This window comes from Rhinatrema bivittatum, chromosome 6 (genome assembly GCF_901001135.1).
Source record: "Rhinatrema bivittatum chromosome 6, aRhiBiv1.1, whole genome shotgun sequence".
Lineage (NCBI taxonomy): Eukaryota > Metazoa > Chordata > Amphibia > Gymnophiona > Rhinatrematidae > Rhinatrema > Rhinatrema bivittatum.
The window spans coordinates 282,557,859-282,579,658 of record NC_042620.1 but is presented as its reverse complement, the minus strand read 5'-3'; the positions used below and the strand labels follow the sequence as shown (position 1 = coordinate 282,579,658).

Here is a 21,800-nt window from a genome sequence, read left to right as displayed (position 1 = left end):
GACATTTACTTGTTAGTTATGCCCAGTGCAAGGTGAGCTACTCTTGATTCTTTTAACTTTGAAGCACTGCACCATAACTAAGTTGGTCCAGTCTTACTGTAATCCTGAACTATTCTTGTGGCCACAGCAGGCCCGAATACGCTTCATTAGATTAGGGCATTGGCTATTATTTGCTTTGTTTGGCTTGTTTTTATTGTATTGCATTTTATATTTACTATCTTATTCCCCTGGGTGTCTCTATCTGTCCGGATTTATGTATTACATGTTATGTTTATCACTGTTCATCTGCCAAGAGCAAGACACTCGGACTGGTGAAATAAGTGATTTTAAATGAATGCATACATACTAATTCATGTTAACTGGAAAAAAAAACCCTTTTAGCTGTCCTAAGCTTTGCCAGAGGCTCAGATTGAGAGGGCAGAAGTACAAAGTTCTTGGGTACTTTTTACCTCAGAATTTTGCACACATTTTCAAAGGGAAATCTTCTCCTTTAAAAACTGCCAGAGAGGAAGTTGCAGCACAACTTTGCAGCTCCTTTTCATGTAGATGCCTTTTCTGGGTTCAGTTCTGCACTTGCTTTTGAAAACGTAAAAAGATGCATGAAGGAGGATCACGTGATGCTAAGAGAAGGGATGGATGCAATTCTCTTCCCTTTTGGGCCTAATCTCTCCCAATCCACTCATTCTGGGCAGATTTCGCTGGTGTTTTGGCCTTTTTGTAGTCTTTTTTATACTGGTGCAACTAATTGGGAATGCTGTTCTCTGGATATGTAAACTTGGACAGCGAAAAAAGATAACGATAAAGAGAGGTCTTGAGCTCCTGATCCTAAGATGGATGCAGGCTCGGAAGCGGAGCAGGAGTTCAAACTTACCTCACTTGCAGATCTAAAATCAGCAGTGGTGGAAGCACTAGAACCAGAACTCCAAAAAATAATTAAGTTGAATGAGGTCTCTGCAACAGTAACAGGTTTTGAGTACTGTTTCATGGAAGCAGAACAACATATTTCAGATGTGAAGGATGGCCCTACAACTCAGGTGGAGGTAGCCACGCTTCGATCGGTGATCCAAAAAGCAAGATCGGCTGGAGGACCTTGAAAACAGGCCCCACCATAATAATCTTTGCTTCATTGGCCTACTGGAAGCGCTCAGTGAGAAGGAACTATCAGGGTTCTTGGAGTCCTGGCTCCCACAAGAGTTAGGCCTCTCGGCCTTGCTTGGGGGATTACACACTGAACGTGCACATTGGCTGGGGCCTCACAGGGAAAGTGCTGACAGTGTGTCGCTATCGTGTGACTCATGGATTTCTCTCAGAAAGTGGAAATAATGCAGGCGCTGAGATCAAGAAAATACCTGAGTTATGAAGGGAAGAAAATCTTGGTGTCCTAGGATTACTCTGCGAAGCTGTCTACCTTCAGTAGATCCGACCATACTATCAAATTATCATCCTATTTCATCATTACTATACCTTAGTAAAAATCACTGAAAGCATAGTCCTTCAGGAACTCACAAACTTTCTTGACTCCCACAATATCCTAGACCAATTCGGTTTCCGCAAACACCATAACACTCTCCAGTTTTGATACACTTACTTAGATGTAGTTTTGACCATGGAGTATCTTTTGCTCTTATTTTACTTTACATTTCAGCAGCTTTTGACACCATAAACCATACCGTTCTTCTGACTCAACTTCAATCTTTGGGTATTGTGGGCACTGTACTGTCCTGGTTTTCTTCCTATCTTACTAATCAAACATACCAACTCAGGAATGAAACCGAAGCCTCTGCTTGGATCCCAGTGTACCCCAAGGCTCAGCTTTACCTGCTGCATTATTTAACATCTATTTGACCTCTTTGTGTCATCTTCTTGCCAGCCTTGGAGTACACTTTAAGCTATATGCAGATGACATACAATTCTTTTTTTCCCCCTAAAAATTTCATAGAATGAAAAAGAGGGATACATAATACACTGCTTGTCTACTGTTCACACCTGGTTAACTGCTAACAAGCTTGCTCTCAACATTTCAAAAACTGAAATTATGATTCTATCTCCTTTCAAGAACTTCAACATCTCAATTTCAAAGACTGTTTGTAATTTAGGTGTTATTATTGATCCCGCCCTTTTGATGCAAGAACACATTAAATCTCTTACACAAGCTTCATTCTATAAACTTCGATTATTACATCACCTGAAACCTCTATTAGATCCCCCCTGACTTTTGCACCGTTCTTCAATCTCTCCTCTTTTCCAGTTTATTGTTATTCTCTGTTCCTCGGCTACACAATCCGACACCATCAAATTATTCAAAATTTGGCAGCCAGATTACTGACTAGTTCACCCATTCGTAATCATAACACACCAGTACTACAGTCATTTCATTGAAACATAGAAACATAGAAATGACGGTAGAAGAAGACCAAACAGCCCATCTAGTCTGCCCAGCAAGCTACGCACTTTATCCATTTTTCCCCCCCTTTTTTTTTCTCTCCCACCTGTTACTATTGGCTTCCAGTACCCTCCAGCCCTAATTCCCCCTCCACCCCACCACCAATTTAGAAAGCAGCACCGTATCTGCATCCAAGTGAACGTCCAGCTCAATTAGGGGTAGCAACCGCTGTAACAAGCAGGCCACACCCTTACCCACCCCTGTTTTTATTTTTTTGTTTGTTTGTTTTTGGTTTTTTTTGGAGATAGCAGCCCTCCATCCTTCCGCTCCGTGAAGGTGGAACACCAACTACTGGCCACTGGCATCCCGCTCCATGAATGCTTCTGTGGCTACTGCCGCTCCGTGCAGTGTTTGAATGCCTCTGTGGCTACTGCTGCTCCATGCAGTGTTTGAATGCCTCCTCTTTATTCATGCCCTCTAGACTTGATGGATCCACAGTGTTTATCCCACGCCCCTTTGAAGTCGTTCACAGTTTTAGACTTCACCACTTCCTCCGGAAGGGCATTCCAGGCATCCCCCACCCTTTCCGTGAAGAAATACTTCCTGACATTGGTTCTTAGTCTTCCTCCCTGGAGCCTCAGCTCGTGACCTCTGGTTCTGCTGATTTTTTTCTGACGGAAAAGGTTTGTCGTTGTCTTTGGATCATTAAAGTTTTTCAAGTATCTGAAAGTCTGAATCATATCACCCCTGCTCCTCCTTTCCTCCAGGGAGTACATATTTAGATTGTTCAATCTCTCCTCGTATGTCATCCGATGAAGACCCTCCACCTTCCTGGTCGCCCTTCTCTGTACCGCTTCCATCTTGTCCTTGTCTCTTTGTAGATATGGTTACCTTTGTAGATATTGGTTACCTATCACATTTCAAATCCATTATAAATTGGCAATCATTATTCATAACCTTCTTTATAATATTACCTCTCCATGGATCACTGCATACCCCAGCAGGATTACTGAGATCTTCTAGTCGGGGCCTATTGGATGTTCCCTCCCCCAATACTGCACATTTGGAGGAAACTAGAGAACAAGCTTTCTCGATAGCAAGGCCCTTATTCTGGAATTCCCTTCCAAATGAAATCAGGTTATTAAAAGAGCCCAAATTCTTTAAAAAGGCATTAAAAACATTCCTATGACAAAAACCCTACTCTTGATAAGTATTCCAACTTAATATTTCCGTAGGCTACACTTTTGTCCTTCTTGTGTTTTTTGGTGACATGACTGTATGAAGGTCTTATTGTATCATCGTTTTTAATTATGTATGTATGTACCTTGTATCCTGCCCTGAACATAGGAAGGGCAAGTAATAACTGTTTTAAAATAAATAAATAAGGTGTTGGTAATTTGCCCCGATTTGTGCAAAAGTGCACTCGATGGGAGTAAAATCGGTGCTGCTATATCCGGAGAAGCTGAGGATACAACATTCGGGTGAAGCGCGTTGGTGTGTCTCTCTCTGGGTTGGAGGCCAAGAAGCTCATGGCGGAGCTGGAGAAAGCAGGAGCCTAGCCTTACAGAATTTAACTATGTATTGTGTTACTCCATGTGGTCCTTCAGAATTTTAGCAGGGAAATGGGACTCTGTTTTGTTTTTTTTTGTCTGCCTGGCAATGGAGTTTATTTTGGATTGATACTACCTTGGCTTCTGATGTCAGTGTTGCAGGACTTGATGCTGTCATCCATACAGTTTTTGCACGATCCGTGTGTTGACATGTGAAAAAGAATGCATAGCAGCCTCTTAGTACAAGTTTTGGATTGTTTGTTTAAAGTCTCTGTTTCTTCCCACTTATTCTGTTTTGGTTCTCTACGGAGAAGGGGTGCGAGGGCAGATGATGTCCTTATATGCAAATTCTCATAGTCTCTGTAAAAGGGACAGTACATTATGTTATAACTTTCTGGTCCAATTAAGATAGACCCCAATTTCTGTGACCTGGCATTTCAGCTTGTGAGCTTACTTTCATTTTCCTTCTGTGTGGGGGAATGCACATTCGGTTTGTGCTTACACTGGTGGTGGTGTTTGTTTTTGTGTATTGCCTAATTTCCTTTTTGAAACTATTTTCCTCACTTTGGAACTAAATGTCTGCTGCGAACTTGCCTATTTGTTGTTTTTTTGATAAGCAGCAAGAGGAATGCACAGCATAGCAACACTTTAGAAACTGCTGTTTTTTCTGTTTGTAAGTTTGCATTATTTGTCAGAGTTCCCATTATGATTCATCTTTGCCTTTCACTCCTCTTTATCCTATTATTTGGGTCCTCTGGAAAAAAGAGGAAAGGGGTATGGGAACTTCTTTTATTGGGCATCTTGTTGCTTGGCAGCACCCTGTTATAAGAGTTAATAAAGTTGAGGAATTTGAACTGAAGGTTGGGTTGTAGTATGACTGCCTGGTGGGTATGGATTGGGAGAGATGAATGGGCTTTAGTATAGAACATGATCTTCCAGAGGAAAGAAGGAGGTGGTATGTATGTTGCAGGGATGGGAGACTGGGGGTGGGGAGAATAGAGTTTTTTAGGGGCTTGGGATATCCAAGTTGGGAGGATTTTGTTAGCCATTATGAAATTTGGATATCTTGTATTTTGTACATGGGCTATGCTGCGGGATGTGGGGTAGGATATGATGTCTAATGAAATTAAAATTATGGAATGGAATGTTTGTGGCATAGGCTCAGCGATAAAGCGCTCTAAAATCCTTACTTCCCTTAAAAAGAAGAAGGTGGATATGGTCTTTTTACAAGAGACGTTTAAGTAATCTTGAACATCAAAACTGAAGAAATGGTGGGTGGGAGATTTTAGATTTGCTTTGGCAGATATTCGTTCAGCAGGCGTAGCTATTCTTATCCATAAAAATTTGCCTTTGACAATGATAAAGGAAATCAAAGATCCACGGGGACAGTATGTGATTCTGGTAGCTGAGCTTTGCCGCAAACCGTTGGTCTTGTGTAATATCTATGCTCCTAACAACTTTGATCCACTTTTCTTTCATAGCATATAGAGTCTTCTATCCCTTTAATTAGAAGTGGGAATGGTGTTAGAGGGGGATTTTAATCAAGTTCAGAACACTGTCTTGGCAAATCACAAAAGGTTTTGGGAGATTGGTCTTGTAAGGGTAATGGGTTTCATCTTCTGGAAGAGGGCTTGAACATAGTAGATCCATGGAGACTTTGGCTTCCCCTAGAGAAATATTTTACCCATTTGTCAAGAGCACATTCCTCGTACTCAAGGATAGACTACATTTTAGTTTCTCAAGACATTTTTCTCAAGTTACGAGTCAGGGATTGGGGATCTCACAATGTCTGATCATACCCTGATTTGGATACAGCTGGGCTGGAAGATTAGAGATCAAGAGAGGTTTTCATGGAGGTTCCCATATTATTTGGCGTTTGAGTGCCAATTCCAAAACTATCTGCAGACAAGGTGGAAAGATTTTGACTTGCATAATGGGAAACATAGAGATGACCCCATTTTGTTGGTATACCGCTAAGGCGATCCTCCGAGAGGATATAATTTCTTATGTGGCAAAACAACGGAGTAATATTGATAACTTTTTTGTCTGGAAAAACAACTGGCCAAGGCCAAAACATTTAGTTACATTCAACACCAGAGAGAATAGAGGGGTTTATTTGGCCATTTGCTGATCCACCAGAGTGGGGTAAAATCCATAACTTATTATAAACTTAAATTGTATCAATGCAGTAACAAGTCTAGTCGGTTGCTAGCTTGTCTTATTAAATCAAACATAGGTTCCCGTTACATTGGTACTCTTAAGACCAAGGAGGGGAATCTGGCAAATACTAATAAGGATATAGTTAAACTCTTGAGGCATTTTTATGAGTCATTATATACTCTGAGGGCTGCGATCAGGAGAAGTATAGAGCTTTTCTGGAGAAGGTCAACATGCCCAAATTGCAGCAGATCACTTGGCATGGCTGAACAGACCTATTAGTTCACTAGAAGTTCAAGAAGCTATACATAAAGCCAAAGCCTTAAAGGCACCAGGTCCTGGTGGATATACAGCTGAATTTTACAAATCCCTCTTGGACCATGTCACAAAGCCTAGAGTGGCTGTATTTCATGCCTTGTTGGAGCGGGGGGGGGGGGGGGTAAATTTGGTGCAAATAACAGTATTACCTAAGGAAAGGAAGGACCTTACATCCCCAATTTCCTATTGCCCAATATCATTATTGAATTTTGATAAGAAGCTTCTTGTTAAAATATTAGCTAACAGGTTGGCTATGATTTTGCCCAAGGTCATTGAACCTGGCCAGGTGGGATTTATCTGAGTCCACTATGCTTCAATGAATGTTTGTCTTTTGTTAATAGTTATGACTTTGGGGAAAGTCATCGGTTGCCTTTTTTGACTGTCAGTTTTGATGCAGAAAAGGCTTTAGACAGGGTAGAATGGGGTTATCTATTTTTTCTTTTAGAATAAATGGGATTATCAGGATTAGATCAGCAGACAGCAAGGCTGTTATACACTGAGCCCAAAGTGTCTATGGTCGCTAATGGTGCGCAATCTGAGCTTTTTTCCATAGGCAAGAGTACCCGTCAGGGTTGCCTGCTTTCTCCAGTGCTCATTTTACTGTCCTTGGAACCTTTTTTAAGAACAATACAACAGGCAGTGGAGGTTAAGAAGATTCAGCTACTTCATGAAGAGCTTAAATATGCTGCAATTGCTGATAATATCTTAGTGTTCTTAACTAATCCAGAAGTTCCCTGAAAGCTCTTCTGCTGCTCTTTGAACAATTTGGGGGATTTTCCAGCTTGAAACTTAATATAGATAAATCAGAAGCTTTCACCTTCCCAGCCTCAGTATGGACCTTACGGTCGGGTGAGTTTCCTTTGAGGTGGGCGACAGGACCTATTCAGTATTTGGGATTAAAGATTTCACCTGACTAGGAACGGCTGCATGAGCTTAATGTCTTCCACCTTTTAGCTCATACTAAACAAAAGTTCCAGATTTGGCAGCAACTGCCTCTATCACTGGTTGGGAGGATTAATTTTTATCAAACGGTGATATTTCCAAAATGGATCTTATGTTCTTCAAAGTCTTTTCCTTCGTTTCCTTGCACGGGATTTTAAGTCCTTGGATGCTTTGCTGTTGTCCTTGATTTGGGGTGGGGGCTAGGATTGCCCTGATATATTTGAAGGAGGTCTTGGGCTCCCAGATATGGAATTTTATCATTTGCCATTCATACTAGGACTGCTAAGGGATTGGCTACTCGATAAATCTATTAACGTCAATCTGGTGGGGGAAAGGGCTCTGGTCAGTCCTCTAGATTTACGATATGTTTTACATGCGCCTTATAGTAAACTCCCAAGAGGATGGTCGAAATCCTTATTGACAGCTCCTCTGAAGTGGGCTTGGAACTCCTTAGCCAAGGTATATAAGAGGTTCTCTTTCTATTCTCAATTTCTACCTATCCAAGGAAACTTTGATTTTTCTCCTGGTAATAATACTGCTGATTTTCAGAGGTGGAAGGGGAAGGATGTAACGCAAATACAACATGTTTTGGGGGGGGATGAGGGAGTGATGATGTCGTTCCCCGATTTGAGCACAAAGAGAGGGCGGAGTAGAAAGCACATACACATATAGGTAATTAGCAAAAAAATAATGTGCCCCAAATAATTATACTGGGCAATAACAATTTAACAAAAGATTGATTTTTTATTCTATTTGTGCACACATTGATTGTGCACAAGTGTTCAATACCACAGTAGAATATTTATTAATATTAATAATAATAATATTAATATTCTACTGTGGTATTGAACACTTGTGCACAATCAATGCGTGCACAAATAGAATTTTAAAAAATCAATCTTTTATTAAATTGTTATTGCCCAGTATAATTAGTTCCCCGATTTGAAACAGCATTATGAGTTGTTTCAAGTAATTTTTCCTAAATTCAATTGAAACATTAGACTGTTACTCTGCCACGGGAGGACATAGATTCTCCTTTTTTTTTTTGATTCCCTGGATGAATTATTCAAGCCAGAGTTGGTGAGGAAATTGTCTTTGCCTAGAATTCATAAGGGGTTAAGCAAAATGAAGCCCAAATTAGATTTTGGACCTTTGCTGAACAGATGGAAGGTGCATGGTGGATTTCTTATTTCAGAGATTACGATCCGCTCGTTTCAGTCATAGTAAGGAACTCTCTTTGAATATATACCTTAGAGAGTTGCAATATGAATTTTTGAGGAGAGCATTTCTCTCTCAAGCCTTAGCCTTTAAGGCGGGCATTGGTACCACGGAGCGATGTGTGCACTGCGCAGTCGCTGTAGGAACGCGTTCGCCTGCCTTTTGACTTTGTGCTAAGATACGGCCTTTGTGGTTAAACATTTCCAGCTATATTTCGACAGTTTTGGGATATGTTATTCCACGACTCCCGAAGCTTTGTTGTTTGAGCGTTTTCCCCCTTCTCTTTCAATCTGAGGGCAATAGGCTCTATAACCGCAAAGGCTGTGTTCTGGGGAAGCGCACCATTCTTCTTAACAGGAGAGGAGGAAACGGGCCTTCCTTTTGGCAATGGTGTAATCTTCTACATGACATGATGCAAATGGAAAATCTGGCCACACCCACTACAGTTAAATGCAGACATTGGTTTTTTTAAAATATTTTGGAGAAGTATATCCAGAGTCTGCCACACAAGGCTAGAAGCTTGATTCTGAATACTGGCATTTAAGATGTACAGCTGAGCAATTTTGTTATCCTTGATTTGCTTGCTATTCCTGTGTGCTTCTGGGTGGGGGAAGGTTATTGCTGATTGTCATTTGTATTTTTTTTTTTTACAATGGCCTTCTAAGTACTTAAGAAATTCTGTACTTGGAGGTTTGTTTGTAAAATTTTTTTACTGTTAATAAAAATGTTGAAACATAAAAAATATGCACTGAAGGAAAATTATACGCAGTGGCACTCTGCTCCTCACTTTACCTGCACACAGAGTGGGCTATTTTTAATAAGCTAAAATGACTTGGAAAATGTCCCTCTCAAGGCTGAGAGGCCCTAGGTAATATCTTTCATTGGATGACGCTGATACATTTGGGCTTCATATCTAAGGTGACAAACTGTTTCCAGCCCAGTCCTGGTTTTCACCTCCTGTTTGCATAGTCAACAGATACTTTTCTCACTGGCAACCCGCATAAGTCAATTTTCAAAAGAGCAGAGTTTTCTTTTAAAATTGGCTACCAGTTCCAAAATGACCCGTGGACTTTGCACCTTGGCAGGCTACTGAAAAGCAATCCCTCAATGGTCACAGCTGTCAACGAAACAGATGAAAAAAGAGAGACGTGACCCTTTTGATTGTGTTCACACTACCCCCATCCTGGCTGGATTGTGCTAGTTTCCACTTTCCAGGCAGAAATTCACCCGTAAAGGTGTATGCAACCCATTTTCACATTTTCTTTTATAGAGAGAATCTGCCAGAATGCTTTGATAAAAAAGAACTGAAACATTTCTTCCTTATGTTTGATATGAAGCCAGGGGGTTATTTTACATGTGCTTTTTGATTAAAAAAATAAAAGCAAAAGGTAATTTATAAATGAATCCACTCTTGCCATACTTCTCCAGCCTCATCTCTCCTCTGATTTGCAGCATCCCCAGGAGCGGGGTAGGGCAGGGCTGCTCTGCTGGCTGAACCCGGCCTGGTTTTACCCCATTGCATTTATAGGGGCAGTCCCGCTGTCCTCAGAGAAATCAGAATTGACAGCACTTGCACCCAATGGGGCAAAACTCAGGCCTGGCAGGGTGAATGTGGGCCAGGTTAAAGATCTCTTCTGCAGGGATACGCAGCTTTCCTCCCGGATGGTAGAAAGCTAGGCGCAACAGCTGGGAGAGACATTTTCAGTCAAAATGTACTTTTCAGCTTTACTTTCTGCTGTCTGTGGGATGTGATTCCCGGATATTTAAGCTTACCGGCTCCACAATGCTGTACTTCTTGCTCTCCTGCACTTCCTGGATCTGAAAGACATACTCCAGCGATGATTCGTAGAAGCTGTGCCTCTCTTTATCGACCTGGATGTCCGCCTGCACAAGAGGGGGGCACAGCAGCTGTGAATAAGATTTAACTCTACACTCCCACCTGCTACATTGTGTTTCTCAATCACCAGCATCAGCAGTGCTGCTTTGGCACTACTTCCTGCCCAGAGATATAAGGAATGAGGAGGAGGAAGGAATGAGGAGGAGGAAGAGAAGAGAGAAGAGAGAGAACACTGTGGACAGGAAGAGCGGGGAGGAATCACACAGCCACATTACCTCTTGTAACTGGGACTCTTTTTTCTTTGAAGATAAATGCAAATGGCGATCCAGCATTGAATAAAATTTCTCACTGTCCTTGTCAAATTTCTTTTTCCGTTCCTAGATTTTAGACAGCAAATAAAATTCAGACTCTCTGGAAACTGGTTCTCCTGAGCAATAGTCACCCAAGTACAAGTTCCTATTCCCCTCAAAATAAATTCTGAAATGAAGAATTTACATTAAGGAGGTACCATCCTGATGCTTCTTGCCCTGCTTCAGATGACAACGTTGCAGCCCATGTGCTTCACCACCTGCACAATCCAACAGCAGACCAAGCTATCATCCCTTCCTGCACGTCCATGACAAACAGTTAACTGTCCATTTCAGACTCTCTCCTGACACAATCTAGAATTATTACAGGGAACCGGACCTGAAGCGCTTCACAGGAGCAGGATCACACTGAGCCAGGCCCAGAGTCACACGCTCACCCCAGAGGTGCGCTGGGAAAGGACACTTCAGGTTTTTCTGACTTTTGCAGAAAAAATTTGCAAACCACAGAAAGAGGGAGCTAAATATTCTAGCTCCGTAAACTGCCGTCCTCCCAGAATGCGGAAGACAATTTTTAAAACTATTTCCCTGGGTATGAAAATTACCCCTCCCGGTGCAGGGGGTCAGCCGCGTTACGAAGAAACCTTCCCGGGGGCACAGAGAACGGATGTTTCTCATCTCTGTGTGCAGAAAAAGGAGGGTGCATAGTCAAGAGGTACTTTTCTCACCGGCTACCTGCGTAAGCCAATTTTCAAAAGAAACATTATAAGCATACTTCTCTTAAAATTGGCTACCAGTTCCAAAATGACCTGTGGACTTTGCAACCCCTCAATGGTCACAACTGTCAACGAAGCAGGTGAAAATTGGGGGACTTGACTTTTTTTTTTTTTTTAGTGTGTTCATACTACTCCCATTCTGGCTGGATTGTGCTAGTTTCCACTTTCCAGGCAGACAAACCATTTCTTCAGTATGCAAATTTTGTGAAATGAAACTGTTCAAATAAAGCTTTTACTTTTTGTAATTCCTAAAATAGTTCCAGTCCTGATTTCCTGAGGAAATCACAAGGATTTCCTGAGGAAATCCCTGCGGGCAGCGTTGCCTTCAGCCAACACAGCGAGGCCGCATGGTTTCAGTTGGGAAATGCAAAAAGATAAGGGCTGAAATGGCTGGAGACCCAAAGGATACAGAAAGGAAGATTGGGTCTCTGCTCTGTCAAGGTCAGCCCTGTGGTTCGGCTGAAACATGCAGGCCGATACTGTAAAGTGCGCTCGGCTGAGCGCACTGTTTTACCCGCAGCTGGACACATGTTTTCGACGCGCATCCACTACCCTTTATACAAGTAATGGGTTTAGCGCGTCAAAAACGCGCGTCCACCAACCCCCGAAACTAAAAGCGCTCATCACATGCAAATGCGTGTTGATGAGATTGTTTTTCACCCAAGATACTGAAAAAAAAAAAGTGCGGCCAAAAAAGTGTACAGAAAAGCAGAAAATACTGCTTTTCTATACACCCTCCGACTTAATATCCTAGCGATATTACGTCAGAGGAACCAAAAATCTTTAAAAAAAAATAAAAAAATAAAAAGTGCCAGCCGGTCAGGTTAGAAAAATGGATGCTCAATTTTACCGGCGTCCGTTTTCCTAACCAATGGCTGTCAGCGGGTTCAGAAAACAGACACTGGTAAAATTGAGCATTGGTTTCCTGAGCCTGCTGTCAGAACCACCTCTTCTAGGCCATGGAGGCGCTAGGGGCGCGTAATTATCCCTAGCTCCTCCTTTTAGCATGACCCCCCCTCATTTAAATACAGGATCGCGCGCCCAGGAGAGGTGGCTGGGCGTGCGTTGGGAGAGCGGGCGCGCACAACACTGAGTGCCCGTTTCCCCGTGCTCCTTACAGAATCGGCGGGCGTCGCTTCCATTATGCAGTGCAGCAGACCCAGATTTGACTCTCCTGTCCAATGGGACCAGAGTTTCCCATGCATAATGGAAGCGATGCACGTGATGTCCAGGTGGGGGGGTGGAAACCAGCTGCCGCTACTATGGAAACCCAATCAGCCAAGGTACAGGTTTTTCTCTCCAGACCTCGACCAGCGAAGGAATCCAAAGCCACCCAGACTGTTTTGGGACAAGGATGCGTAAAGAAATATGGAGAAAACTGCAGAGAGAACGGATGATGTAATGGGGAGTTGATGGGACTCCTTCCCATACACAAATGAAGAGCACAAAACGCAGCGCAAGGGCATGTTTTGGACAGAAGACAGAGTGGCGATTATTTCTATTCGCGCAGCCTCTTGCAGTGCACCAAAGAATATGAAATGATCCCACCTAACTCTCTGAGCCAAAATTCCCCAGCACAGCCATCAGTGATCAAAGCCTGCTGCACACATGTGCTGAGCAGGGATCCAGCGAGTGGACCGCACCTTCACCTTCTTGCCAGGAACACTGCTCAGAAAGCAAGACCCTCAGACATCCCTGGCTCTCTCCTCTCTTGTGCCGTCTCCCTGGCATTCCCAAGCTGAGCATCTGCCACAGCCTCTGAGGTCTGGCATTAGGCTCTGTGCGTGAGGCGGCTGCAGCCCAGCTCAAGACAATGATGATTCGTGCAAGGCAGGAATCAGCAGAAGGAGAGAGAAAGAAGCGCCCGCACGGAGAATGGGCCCCTTCTGCCTCCACGGGGGTCCCAGCCACTTGCTATGGAGGCAGAACTGGCATCTCTCCGGGAACCGGAAACAGACCTCTGGTTAGGACAGGGCGGCGGGTCACCCAGGCGAAGCACACTCAGCGCGTAGACTGGAAGAAGAGACCTGGGTTTTGTGTGTGGGAAGGCTGGCTCAGTAACAGACTCGCTCTCTTTACCACCGATGAGAAACCCTTTGTTTTTGCAATGATACATTACAGATTTTTATTTTTACAAGCTGGTCCAGATTTTTTTTTTTTTTTAAAGAAAGAAAGAAAAATTTCAGCCCTATTGCCTTTCTGGCATTAGGTTTGGTATTCAGGAGGGAATGGCTGCGTTTTGGCAGCTAATAATGCTAGAGCTTCAAAGAGCTATGAGCCCAGAGCTGTGTTAGAGAGCCAAAAATAAACTGAGGGGGAGAGGTGAAGGAGCTCTCTCTCTCTCTCTCTTGCTGCTGTACATGAAAGGAGATTTGTAGAGTGCTATCTGTCCTTTTTTTACTGAGAGTTTGAAATGGAAAAATAGGGGGGGGGGGGGGGGGGGGAGTTCCTGCCCCTCACTTCTTGGGACTTCTCCAGTTCCCTCCCTCTCTCCAACATGGTCTCTGCCACTCCTTCTGGGATGCTTTGCCCTGTCCAGCCCCTCCCCTGGCCCAAGCAGGAGATGTGCCTGCTGGCTGGGCGCTGCCAGGACAGAATGAGGCTGCTGGGGATGGGGACGGGAGGGAGAACAAGGATACGGACATCGACACAGTGCAGCTCACAATACATGCAAATCAGCTGTTTGCATAATAGCACAGCTATGGATCCTTACCCAAGCGGAAGTCTCCATCTTTTATTTTAAAAAATTTTTAAATGACCATAGTGCTCAGGAAGTTGCCAGATTGACAGTGCCAGATACATAAGTCTCTAGACTTCCACATAACAAGCTTCAGGCATACACACACTGCCCTACCACCGAACAGGCACTATACAGCTAGCTGCAGTGCAACCTTCACACACACACACACACACACTGCCCTAACAGCAAACAGGGACAGCACAACTGCTGGCAGTGGAAGCTTCACACACACACACACACACACTGCCCTACCAACAAATAGGAACAGTACAGCTGGCAGCAGTGCAGCCACACACACACACACACACACACACACACACTGCCCTACCAACAAATAGGAACAGTACAGCTGGCAGCAGTGCAGCCACACACACACACACACACACACACTGCACCACCACCGAACATGGACAGCACAGCTGGCAGCAGTGCAAGCTTCACACACCACACACACACTGCCCCACCACTGAACAGGTACAGTGCAGGGAGCAGCAGTGCAAGTGTCACACACACACACATACACTCATACTGCCCTACCACTGAACAGGGATAGCATGACTGACAGCAGTGCAAGCTTTGAACACACATACACGCTGCCCCACCACCAAATAGGGAAAGCACAGCTGGCAGCAGTGCAAGTTTCAGTCACACACACACACACACACACACACACACCCCCTCACCACAGAACAGGGACAGCACAGCTAGTGGCAGTGCAAGCTTCACACACATACAGACACACACACACTGCCCTGCCAATGAACAGGTACAGCACAGCTGGCAGCAGTGTACGCTTCCCCATAAATTGCCACAGTCTTGCTGAAGAGGGCCTCTTGTAAGCCAGGGTTCACTCTCCTCGCCCTTTCAAGCATCATTTAATGTTATGGATGCTGTTTGGAGACAGAATTCTACACAATGGATCTGTGGTACTTCCTTAAAATTACAAGTGCAGAAAAATAATCAGGAAGTAACAGAAAGAGTCTGGGGGTCTCTAAGCTTTCCTTGCATTTACTTGGGAGTCTCTCTTTCTCCACTTCGGTATATAAATCGCAGTAAATTGTCTCCAGATGCACTGGGTGAAATCCAAAAGTGCAGAGTACTCCCAAGATCTCTCAGATTCACAGCTGGGCCTGCACAAGCCAGATTTCAAAACTCCGTCACGTCATTTGAAAAATGCTTTAAAAATACATCTCTTTTGCATATTACTATACCACAGAGAGAACGAGGGGCCACAAGGAAAGGGCTGATCTTTTATAATCAGGGTTTATAGTTAGAAGTGAACTGGAATAGACCACAAGCCTAATTATTACTGCATCCCTAGAAATACTGTATGCCCAAGTTCCTGATATCTTAGCTGCCTGCTGGGGGGGTGGAGAAGGACCAAAACATACAATCTCCATCGTTCAGCTCCATTTTGATTTTCTAATCAGGACTCAGGAGTAGAGAGTATTGTTCCTGGGGGCTAATGTAACTGAAGTGTGCCAAATCTTGCAAAGTCCGCTTTGCAAGTATAAACAGCAACTTATGAGTGTAACTTGGGCTTAGGAGCAAAATAGGAAAAATGGTTCTCTGCTAATTTTCGGTCCTGGAATACCACAGATCAGTCCAGACTCCTGGGTTTTGCCTTCCTGCCAGCAGATGGAGACGGAGGAGTAAAGCTTTGCTGACACTGCTACTTAACCTAGAGTGCCACCTGCAGTCTCTCAGTATGACCTGTACCCAAGCCAAAATGCGAATGACTAAACAATAACTGAGACCCTCACCCCCCCCCCCTTCAATGAGCAGGAGGAAGTTGGAGCCTCTTATTGAAAATTTGTTTAAACACTAAGCAAAACGTCATTTAACCAAAAAAAGTATTCTGCATCATTACATACTGCCATGATGAGTTGGCTTTCCTGAACGGGTGGGGTTCTGGACTGATCTGGGGTATTCCAGGATCGAAAATTAGCAGGGTAGAACCAATTTTCATTTCCTGTTCGTACCCCAGATCAAGCCAGATTCCTGGGATGTATTCAAGCTCCCCTATTTTGGGTGATAATGTGATAGCCCCACTCGCAATGTACTCTCTCCGAAGCCCATGGAGTCCGGATTTTGGATATCCAATCAGTAATGTCTGGTGAAAGTGTGTAAAGACTTCCAAGTAACGAGACCACCAGCTGACACTCGGCCCATGGTGTCGCCTGCACCTAAGTCAAATGAGCCCTTAAGCCCTCTGGCACCAGATGATCTCTGCAAATGTATGTCCAGCCACTCGCATTCTATAGTCAACATGGAATAGGAGCTTTGGATGCTTTGCACCCATTCCTTGGTCCCTTCCAAAGCACAAAGAAATGATCCGATATCCAGAAACTATTAGACACCTTGAGATACCTTAACAACGCCCGCCTTACATCCAACACACCAAGTTCCCTGGCGTGTGGCACTGACGAATCCAAATTAGGAAAAGGCAGGAAGTTCCACTGTTTGGCTAAGATAAAAAGACGAAACCACCTCTGGCAGAAATTAGGGAACTGCTCACAAAGACACCCCTAGAACTCTGAAATTCTTTGGGCCAAACAAATCGCCACCAAAAAAAAACATCTTCATGGTTAAATCCTTTTGAGTGGTGGCTTGAATGGAGCCTCACACAACACTCTCAGAACCAAATTAAGATTCCACAAGGGACCCACCTTCCGCACCTGCAGTCACAAGTGTTTCGCCCCTTGAAGAAATCGAATCACATCCGGAAGAGAGGTCAGGGACACTCCCTCCAGCTTACCCTGGACAGTCTAAAGCCACCACCTGTACCCGAAGGGAAATATAGGCTACATCCTTCACTAGACCTTTTTGCAGAAAGGTCAAACAATGGGAACTGAAGCCCGAGTACGCTGAATGCCTTATTCGATACACCAAGTTTAAAAACTCTTCCACACCCTAACACAGGTCAAAGATGTGGAGGGCTGCCTGGCTTGCAGCAAGGTGGCGATGACATCACTGGAATAATCCTTCCATCTCAAGTGTCTCCTATCAAAGATCAAGCTATGAGACAGAAGCAATCCGCCTGATCTGAAAATATTGGACGCTAATGTAACAGACTTGGAAGGAGATTGAACCTTAACAGTCCAACCACCAGTGTACTAGGTATGCAAATCTCGGCTGATGTGGCTCTTCTGGAGCCACTAGAATTACTTTGCCCCAGGTGTCTCTCTATGTGTCGTAGTACTTTTCCCCCCAGTGGCCATGGGGGAAGTCATAATGAAGAATCCACAGCGGTCACAGAAGTACCAAAGCATCAATTATTTCTGCTCCATTTTCACACCTGTGAATGTAAAACCATGGCACCTTGGCGGCTTATCTCAACATCATCAAATCCATGCGGGCTGATTCCCACCTGGCCTGAATGAGAAGCGTGGCTTCCACTGACAGCTCCCATTCTCCAGGGCTCAACTTTTGCCAGCTGAGAAAATCTGCCAAAATGTAATCCACCCCGGCTATGTGAGAAGCTGCCAGAACTACCAGGTGCTGCACCTCCAAGTGAACCAACTGCTGAGCCTCCTGAGAAGCCATCCAACTTTTGGTCCCTCCTTACCAAATGATATACACCACTGGCGTTGAATTGTTTGACAGAAGTCACACCGTCGGACCTTGTAACCATGGCAGAAAGGAAAGCAAGGTTATCCACAAAATGGTCGTCTCTAACCAATTGATAGACCACGATGACTCCTCCATCGACTATCAGCCTTGTACTGCCTATGCCTGACCCACTGCTCCCCAACTGGATAAGCTGGCGTTGGTGGTCCCTATCACCCAATCCGGGATTTCCAACTCCATCCCTCATTCCAGAGTGACCCAACCAATCCTCTACCTTATCTACCCCTGAAGGAAAAAGGAAACTCTTCTGATAACGAGTTCCAGCAGGATAGGAGCACTCTCTGAAGGGGCCGCATGTGCACGAACGCCCAGGGAACCAGTTCTAGCATCGATGCCATACAACCCAGGACCTGTAAATAATCCCAAACTCTGGGCACCTTGAGTCACAACAGCCAGCAAACCTGATTCTGCAACTTTGCCATCCTCTCTTTCATGAGGAACATCTTACCAATCTGGGTGTCAAATCAAGCCCCCCCAGATACTCCAAGGTCTGGGATAGCATTAGACAGCTCTTCATTAGGCTCCCCGTCCAGCCCAAAGCCCTCAATCTCTCTAGGACCGTAGTACTGCCAGCTGACAGAGGTCCACCGTCTTTGCCCGAATAAGCCAGTCATCCAGATATGGGTGTACCAGCACTCCTCCCTTTCGAAGGGCTGCAGCCACTATGACTTTTATGAATGTGCACAGTGCTGTCACTAACTCGCAAGGAAGGATGCACAACCAAAAATGAGATATGCAGCAGGCCTCTGTGAAGTCTAGCAACACCAGAACTCTCTCTTGTAAACTGCTGCAATGACTGAATGCCACGTTTCCATACAAAACCGTGGCCCCTGAGGGCTACAGTCACCTTCTTTAAATCTAAAATCAGACTGAATGTTCCCTCCTTTTTCAGGACCATAAAATAATTGGAATGCTGACATTTTCTCTGTCCCTCCAGGGAAACCGGTACTATCGTCCCTAGCTGTCACAAGTGGTCCACTATGTCACAAAATGCCACCAGTTTGGCGTGGGGAGCACAAGATAAGACAAATGTAGGCTTCCTGCTCCTGGTAAGCAAATTCTAATGCATAGCCATCTTTTATCACTTCTAAGACCCCCTGGTCCATTGTAATTCTGGTCCACGCCGTGTCAAAGTGGGGTAAAAAGCCCCACCGACAGCCGGAAAAGAAGAGTGGACCAGCCTCGCTTCCTAGCTCCCCGAAGACTTGGTTCCCCTGGTTTTCCGACCAGGGGTATCTCTGGCTGGATTCTGTCTGACTCAAAAGGACTGAGTCCTATCCGAACTTTGCCTTTGTACTGCCGAAGGGCCTCTGCTCTGCCAATATCTCCTATAGTCTGTAAAATGCGAACGGGCCAGAAAGGATTTCTTTCCCCCCCTTCAACTTGTCCTCCAGCAATTTATGCCCCTTTGACTCTCCCAGATGTCTCACCAGCTGCTCTCAACCCTTCACAAACAATAGCTTGCCCTTGAACGGGAGGGCTCCTGAGACTTTAACCAAACATTCACAGATCAGTCTCCTAACCATAGCAGCTGCCTGGACAAAACCACATAAGAACATATGAACATTAAGATAAGCCATACTGAGTCAGCCCAAGGGTCCATCAAGCCCAGTATCCTGTCTCCAACAGTGGCCAGTCCAAATCACAAGTACCTAGCAAATACCCAAACATTAACAGATCCCATGCTACTAATGCCAGCAACAAGCTGTTATGATTCCTGCCCACGGAGTTTCCCCTGCAAGCAGGCTTCTCATCTACCTTTTGCCGCTACCGTGCCTACACGGCCTGGACGGCCGCGCTTCTCACTTCCTAAGCAAGCCCAGAGGCTGCCCCTAGTCTGGTTCTTCCTCGCGGCAGGGAGCCGCAGATTTCGGTCCTCTTCGCGGCCTGGAGACCGCTCCTGACGCCGCCCTCGGGGCCTTCACTCACAGCAGGGAGCCTCGAGCCAGCGTTGCTCTTTCAGTGGCAGGGAGCCGCCACTGTTGGAATCTGCCTTCAGCGGCAGTGAGCCACTAGTGTCTCTCTGGGGCCTGTTCTGCGGCCTGAGGCCGCCCCGAAGCATTGCTACCAGGTCATGCTCCCTCGTGGCCTGGAGGCCGCCACCCGGAAGTGGTCTTCGCGGCCTGGTGCCACTGCCGGGTCCTGCCTCTGTTTCCTGTATGGCCGGGAGGTCGCTGCTGTCCATGGTGCTGCTCCTGCCTCCTGTTCCTGCCTCTAGGCACCGGCACGCAGCTCTTTACTACATTTAAAGGGCCTGCAGCTGGATATGCCCTGGGCCCTACCTGATGATGTCTTCCTGACTCAGCCCTGTAAGAGGGCTTCACCTTCAGTCCTGCTTTGCCTTGCCTTGGAGTTTCCTGCTCCTTGAAGTCTCGTCTTCCAGCGCTCCATCAGGTCTTCATTCTTCGTTGGAGTTCCATGTCTCGTCTTGCTTCCTGAGTCTTCGTGGTTTCCTGATGTTCCATGACTTCATGTTCCAAGGTTCCCAGTCCAGGCTTCCTGATGTTCCACTTCCTGATGTTCCGAGGTTCCGTTCCTTCTTTGCTTGTTTCGAGTCCTCTTGACCCTCCAGCTAAACCTTGTTGGGGTAAACCCGTCTCGTCGGTTCCTGTTTTCGTCATTGAATTTCGTCTCAGCTGGATTCCCTTCCTGCGCTTGTCCCGCTCTCCGCATGGTGGTTGACCAGCCTTTCCAGGTTGTGTAGGGTGCGCAGTGGGACAGGGTGGTCTGTGACCAGCCCATTGGGTCTGCCCGTATCAGTGGGCTGTGTAGGGTGCCCTGAGAGACAGTGCCAATGTCCAAACCTTCCAAGCTTCTCGTCTCGACCAGAGACTTCCAAGTTCCTCGTCTCGTCCAGAGTCTTCCAAGCTCCTTGTCCACATCCAGTCTTCTCGTCCACGTCTTGAGTCTTCTGTGTCACAAGGCCTCCGTCTGCCCTCATCCTCAGTCTGGCCTGCTGCTTCTTGCCGATACCCAGTGGCAGGTCCGAAAGGGCTGGGAATGGTCGGAGGACTGTTCAATAACAAACATAATGTTGTTGGCTTCCAGAACCATGCAGGTCCGGCAGAGGGTCAGACTTTGTCTTCATCCATGCTGGGACACGTCTCGTCAACCCTTGGTGCTGTCTTAGATTCTTCTGGGATCGTGCTAAGGCCCAAGGTCACACAATCCCCTCAAGATGGGATCACTCTCCTAGCGTTCCCTAACATAACAGTATGCAAGGCCTCCCTAACATAACACAAGCAGTGGCAATTCCCTATTGATTAATAGCAGTTTATGGATTTCTCCTCCAGGAACTTATCCAAACCTTTTTTAAACCCAGCTACACTAGCTGCCTTACCCACATCCTCTGGCAACGAATTCCAGAGCTTAATTGTGCATTGAGTGACATCATAATCAAATCATACAATTCATCTGCCACATAGGCTACAGGAAGATGTCTCCTTCACTTGTAACCACTGAACTCAGCGCAAACAAGCTCTCTGCATAAACTATTGCAAACTGAGTCCTCTGATAGAGTGCGTAGGAGGGCCCGTAGACCACCCTATCCCCCGCTACGAAGCCGTGTGCATCTTGGGTGAAAGCAGGAGACTAGCAAGGTAGAGGCGCTTAGCCTCTGCCACCTTTCTGGTCAAACATGCCTTGTCCCGTAAAGTCACAAAATCTGTCGAGAAAATGACTCCTGAGGCCAAATTGGGTCCCACAGAAAATCCAGCATCCTCTGATTCCTCTGGGACCCTCAATGAGGCCCTCACATGAGCTTCATCCTTGTCACCCGGAAGCTCTGATAGAAGAATCCTGACCTGCGCTGAGCACTCCAAGTCTTCCGAACCCCCAAGGCCCACTGCCCTCGCACCGAAGTATTTAAGCATCCATTGGTCCCCCTCCAGAAGACCACAGTTTATGATTTCCTGATCAAGGAGGACTCAGAGTAGGGCGGCTTT

General features: G+C 45.4%; 1 protein-coding gene across 2 annotated transcripts in view; it reads right to left on the bottom strand.

The window, feature by feature from the left end:
• OPHN1 (oligophrenin 1) overlaps positions 1-21,800 on the bottom strand; it is a 235,543-nt gene that overhangs the window by 89,279 nt on the left and 124,464 nt on the right. For both annotated transcript variants that reach the window (XR_003857530.1, XM_029607285.1), the window contains 2 exons: positions 10,681-10,782; positions 10,342-10,452 (listed from right to left, as the gene is read on the bottom strand). Coding sequence is in view for 1 of the 2 variants with exons in the window: in XM_029607285.1 (XP_029463145.1) it covers positions 10,342-10,452; positions 10,681-10,782 (213 nt within the window). In the remaining variant the exon portion in view is untranslated. The remainder of the gene's footprint in view (positions 1-10,341; positions 10,453-10,680; positions 10,783-21,800) is intronic.